The 5,408-nt window shown below is 36.2% G+C and overlaps 1 protein-coding gene across 1 annotated transcript in view; it reads left to right on the plus strand.

Moving 5' to 3' along the window:
* Positions 1 to 5,168, plus strand: part of chchd7 (coiled-coil-helix-coiled-coil-helix domain containing 7) — a 5,949-nt gene extending 781 nt beyond the window's left edge. The window contains exons 2-4 of the mRNA XM_016256652.1: positions 2,165 to 2,248; positions 2,487 to 2,585; positions 4,778 to 5,168. Coding sequence (XP_016112138.1) covers positions 2,189 to 2,248; positions 2,487 to 2,585; positions 4,778 to 4,882 — 264 coding nt within the window. The 5' untranslated portion in view covers positions 2,165 to 2,188 and the 3' untranslated portion in view covers positions 4,883 to 5,168. The remainder of the gene's footprint in view (positions 1 to 2,164; positions 2,249 to 2,486; positions 2,586 to 4,777) is intronic.
* Positions 5,169 to 5,408: the final 240 nt, after the last annotated feature.

Raw genomic sequence — 5,408 nt, forward strand, 5'->3', positions numbered from 1 at the left:
CTGTATATATATATATATATATATATATATATATATATATATAACCACGTTTTATCTAGAGTAGACTCTAGAGCAGGAGTGGGCAAACTGGGTCCTTCCAGGCCACTTTCCTTCAGAGTTTAGCTCCAACCCTAATCAAACACACCTGAACCAGCTAATCATTGTCTTCAAGACTACTAGAAGGCTACAGGCAGCTGAGTTTTATCTGGGTTGGATTAAATCTCTGCAGGAAAGTGGCCTGGAAGGGCCAAGTTTGCCCATCACTGCTCGGTATCCCAAATGGGGGTTCCTTGAGAGAAAAAAAAGAAAGAGGAAAAACAAATATTTAATTAAATCGAATGTAGAATTGCTCAGTTTTATTTTAGCACCAAGATACTATTATTTATATTTTAAATGTGTTTTTATTTGTACATTTTAATTTAATTCATTTTATTTAAATTTCATTACTTTTGTTGTATGTTTGTATTTTTGTATTTTATTAAAATTATTAAATCTAGTTTTAGTTATTTTAGTATGTCAAGTATCCATTTGTTCATTCAAGAAACACATTTCTGGGAGGGGTTTAAACCTTATTGACCCTTACTGTTGAACACTCATTTGTTTCAGTATTTCAGATTATTACTCCTTTATTCCCCAAACTTCGCATATTGTTCCCTTATACCTACACGGAGGTACTGAATAGGTACACTGTAATTACAAAAAAAGTTACGCTGTAAATTCTGTTTACTTACACAGTACATTGTGGGTTGTAATCTAAAGCGTTACCATTACTTACTTTTGATGCCTCAACCCCGCTGATTTAAAATCCATCAGTCAAATAATTCCTAGATTTATTTTCATAATTTTCACGACTCGCACATGCATGTGATGTCCCCAGTGCAGCAGGCAAGCTTGCAATATGGAAAAGCTTACATTCAGCAGATAGAAATATTGCATTATATTGATTTTGTCAGGAAAAAAGATGATCTGAGCACTGTTGAGTAAGTTGTGGCTGTACTTTACTATGGCATTACATCCCACCCACATCCCTCTGATCAGCATGTGGTACATTATATTACTATAATTAAAAATCTTTTTGGCAAATTAAACGGTTTATTACAAACTTATGTGATTTGATCAAATCAATAATGAAATGTAATCGTATATGGGTAACAGAGAAATTAATGAGATTAATATAACACTTCTACTTGAATGTCACTATCTATCACTATTAAGTGTTTGTAACAACTTCTGACTGCAATCCAATGTGGATTTTGGTCAAATGATGAGGCAGAAATATGTTGTTAGTAACATTCTAGAATAATTTTATGTGGAAGATACACGTTACAACTTCTGTGGGGCGTGAAGAAAAAGTAAAGTAACTAATAGTGTAACTAATTACTGTTGCCAGAAAGTAATAAGTAAAGTAACAATTACTTTTCAAAGGAGTAACTAGTAATGAGTAATATTACATTCTTTGAGTAACTAGTCCAACACTGCCCATAAGGGTCATGCTGAATGAATTCCCACGTCTCGTCAGAAGATGGCGCCTGCAGCTGATTCATCTATCCATTCTTTTTTCAAACTGCTTGTCTAATGTGGGTACAGCATAATATCATACAGGTAATAATTAAGGTTTATACATGCTAGTTTCCATGACAGAGTTCAAGATAAATCTTTTCATTACTACTGGAGCTACCAGTTTGCTAAGTTTCAAATTATTAAACCGCAAGCACAAACTATGCAAAAGCGACTGCCCTTCCGCCACACTCCGTGTCCGAATTCGCTCACTTGTTTTCATTCACTTTTCAAATGGACTTTATTCGAGGACTAATGAAGGGAATAGTGAATAAAGGTATAGGGGGCGACTAGAAACTTCCAGGCTGGTGTGTTGGAGCTATACTTGTTAGGACGTTGGCCCTCCCAGAGCAGGATTGGACAACCATGATTTATTTAAATCAGTGATATTCTTTTTAATATGCTTATTTTTCAAAAACATTGATGCATTTTTAATCTAGTAGTGTAACCTTTTTTTATCCACAATTGTCAACAATATATTTTCATAAAAGGGTTTCATTATCACACTCCAGTAGTTGAGTACTTGTTTTACTTATCTGTCATGTACTCAAAAGGAAAAACAAAAAATACCCATCCCTTATGTAACTGGAGCTCTCTGACATTCCAGCTGTGACACAGATGCAGTTGGAGGATGGCTGGCAAATCAAGTGCATGCAAACTTCGGAATGTGGATGTCAACCCATGCATTGAGGTCAGTCAGACTTGTGTGTGGTTGAATAAATTTAATGTAAACTATGTATGTTTTTGACTAAATGCGTGTAAAATTGATGTGCAATTTTGCGTTCAGTGCTGCATAAGTGAAGAGTTAGCAATTGTATTGTAATTGTAATCAATTTTAGTTGTTTAATCAACTACAGTGCCAGTTATATCATGACATTTGTAATAAAATGAGATTTTAAAGCTTATTTACTCTGTTTGCGTTGGCATAGGAGACTGATGGTTCTCAAAAATGTTTGGATGCATACAACTATGATAAGAGCATGTGTTCTGCATACTTCATGAGATATAAAAACTGCAGGAAGTACTGGGTAAGTATACTGAGACACTAGGACCCACAAAAAAATAAGACTAAAAATAAAAACTCACTAATCTAATATTTCATAATCATTTTCTGTAGAGAAATTTAAAATTTTGAAACAAAAATGTATACTAAAATTAGCCTTGCACAAGAATTTCCAAATGTAGAATTCTTCTGGGGAAGAAATGGTTTAATTATGTTTTTGAACCCATGGATTTACCATAGATTTCTGCGTAAACTTCTGGGTAAGGATAGTGAAATCTTGCCTAAACCATGAAGAACTCACCTTATATAGTGCATTTAACTACCATGCACTAAAGGGATTACTGGTGAACAATTGAGCAATTTTGGACATGGCAACAGAGTCAATAACAAGAGCCGATGTTTCATTTTGAGCGTTATGAAAAATATATCATGATAATATTTTTGGCCATACACCCAGCCCTACCCCTGATCCCCATCCGATCCCCACCCTGCTGAGACCTAGTCCCGATTCAATACTTGTATTTTCCTAGTGTTAGGTACACACTTAAAGTACATTTAAAGGTATTGAATTCAGTCCAGTTTTTAATCCTGACAATTGAATATTCTGCAGTGCATTAATAAAAATTATGTAAAGTAAACAAACTTAAACATATTTTCATTTGGCTCTTACCAATTAAAAACCATGGCTAACTACAAGACTAAACTAAAAAATGTTCCCTTAACAGTATTGCACATTTAAAGCTAAATTGTTATTGTCTTGTGACAAATGTCCGAATGAAAAAGCTTCTCAATTGACAAAAACTGTCAGGCGGGAATTGATTTAGTCTTTTTTTTTTTTTTTTTTTTTTTTAATTGATTGTATAGTTGTCTTTTTTTATTTTTATTATTATTTTTTTTTTATTTGCTGCAATCTCATGTAAGTGACAGGTTGCTGGAGGGGAGGGATTATTGCCCGGATTATTTATTCAAAATTGACCTATCGGTAAGCCCCTCCCCTTGAACACAAATGAGCCAGTGGCAGTTGAGTATCAGCTGCACAGGGACCTGCATTTGGACCTCTTTAGGTCTCAGGGCCATAGAGAAACATTGGTTTTCATCGGTTTGATGGTGTTTATGCCACAAAAATGGAAAAACGAAGTGCCTGGGGTACTTGTAACATTGATTCCAGGTATCCTGAGAGGATGGGCAATGGAATTAATTTTATTCCATTTCCTAAACCCAAACAAAACGGAGGAAATATCCCTAAGCATTCAACCCCAATCCCAATGAAGACAAAAACGTTCATTTTCTGGTTGTCATACTCTCATTAAAGGCACAATATGTCATTTTCGCAGCTAGAAGGCGCGTATTCAAAATAAACAAGTTCACAAAGGCGTAGTTTGATGACGCCGTGACTGAGTGTGGAATCATGGGAGTTGTCGTCTTCATCCCCACAGCCGATGCAATCCGACGGGACTCGGGCAGAAATCATGTTCATGGATGAGCTAATGATTTTTTAATGTAGTAGAATGAAGCAGGGTGAGGCTGAAAGCTGTCGAAGCGAAACGAGGCCACTGAACGAGCGTGACACACGGCTCGAAAGCAGCTGAGCTTTTATTATGCCACAGTCGACCGCTTCCACTCCTTCCGGTCGTGCGTATGTGGGGAAAAAAGCAGCGCTGTTTTATCATACTAGATACATTTGAAAGTTCTATTATAATGCTGCTACTCTGTGCGATCATCACCGGTCTATTAAAATGCACAACATATTAAAGTGTCTTTGGTGTTTCCATGTTTTCTACAAAACAAAACCGGAAATCGAGGGGTTATGACGTCATTGGCAGGCGACACAATGACACTATGGACACGGTCCGTGTCACTAGTTAAAATTGCTTATTTTTCTGGATTTAAACATTCTTCGAAACATTTGGGATAATGTAAGTACACAAGTCAGCAAAATATATAACACTGTTCTAGTGGTTTTTGGATATTTAATAAAAAAAATCTTACATATTGTATAGTCTAAATCAAACAGATGTCTACCAAACTCTTTTGTTATTTTGTGGAGGATGAGCTCCCCTAGCTGAGTTTGGTTCATCCCCATTTATTGCCCTTACCACAGTCACTTTGGCTTCACTGGGGTTTGTAGATATTAAAGCATTTTCTGTAAAGCTGCTCTAAAATGCTGTCTTGTGAAAAGCGGTAAATAAAACAATCCCCTGTATTTCACATTCTCAGCATGGTGTGATGCTGCAGCGTAGGCGTGATGGAGTGAAGCCTGATATGCCAACGGCTGAGGAGCGAGAGCAGATCATCACAGCCCTTGGAGGGAAGCCCTACTGACTGCACAGTAGCAGTTAAAACAACATATGTGCGCGTTTGGACTAAAAATAAATTTCTTGCAGAGGAGACACATTACAAATCTATCCCTCTGGATTTATTAAATGTGTATTTCAATCCTGCATGTGGGAAAAAAGGTTAAATGTGTACTTGCAAAATTTTAGCAATTATGTAGATGTGTTATAACTAATGCTGTGTTTGTAATACTGGTTATTACAAAGCAACTATCAAAGCAACTTGGGCTTCCATACCACCTCAGCAGTACCACAGGCTGATTGTCTCCATGCCACGCCGCACTGATGCAGTAATTCATGCAAAAGGAGGCCCAACCAAGTATTGAGTACATGTACAGTAAATGAACATACTTTCCAGAAGGCCAACAATTCACTAAAAAATTTTTTTTATTGGTCTTATGAAGTATTCTAATTTGTTGAGATAGTGAACTGGTGGGTTTTTGTGAAATGTGAGCCAAAATCATCCCAATTAAAAGAACCAAAGACTTAAACTACTTTAGACTGTGTGCATTGAA

This window comes from Sinocyclocheilus grahami, unplaced genomic scaffold, assembly GCF_001515645.1.
Source record: "Sinocyclocheilus grahami isolate Dianchi unplaced genomic scaffold, SAMN03320097.WGS_v1.1 scaffold1456.1, whole genome shotgun sequence".
NCBI classification, from domain to species: domain Eukaryota; kingdom Metazoa; phylum Chordata; class Actinopteri; order Cypriniformes; family Cyprinidae; genus Sinocyclocheilus; species Sinocyclocheilus grahami.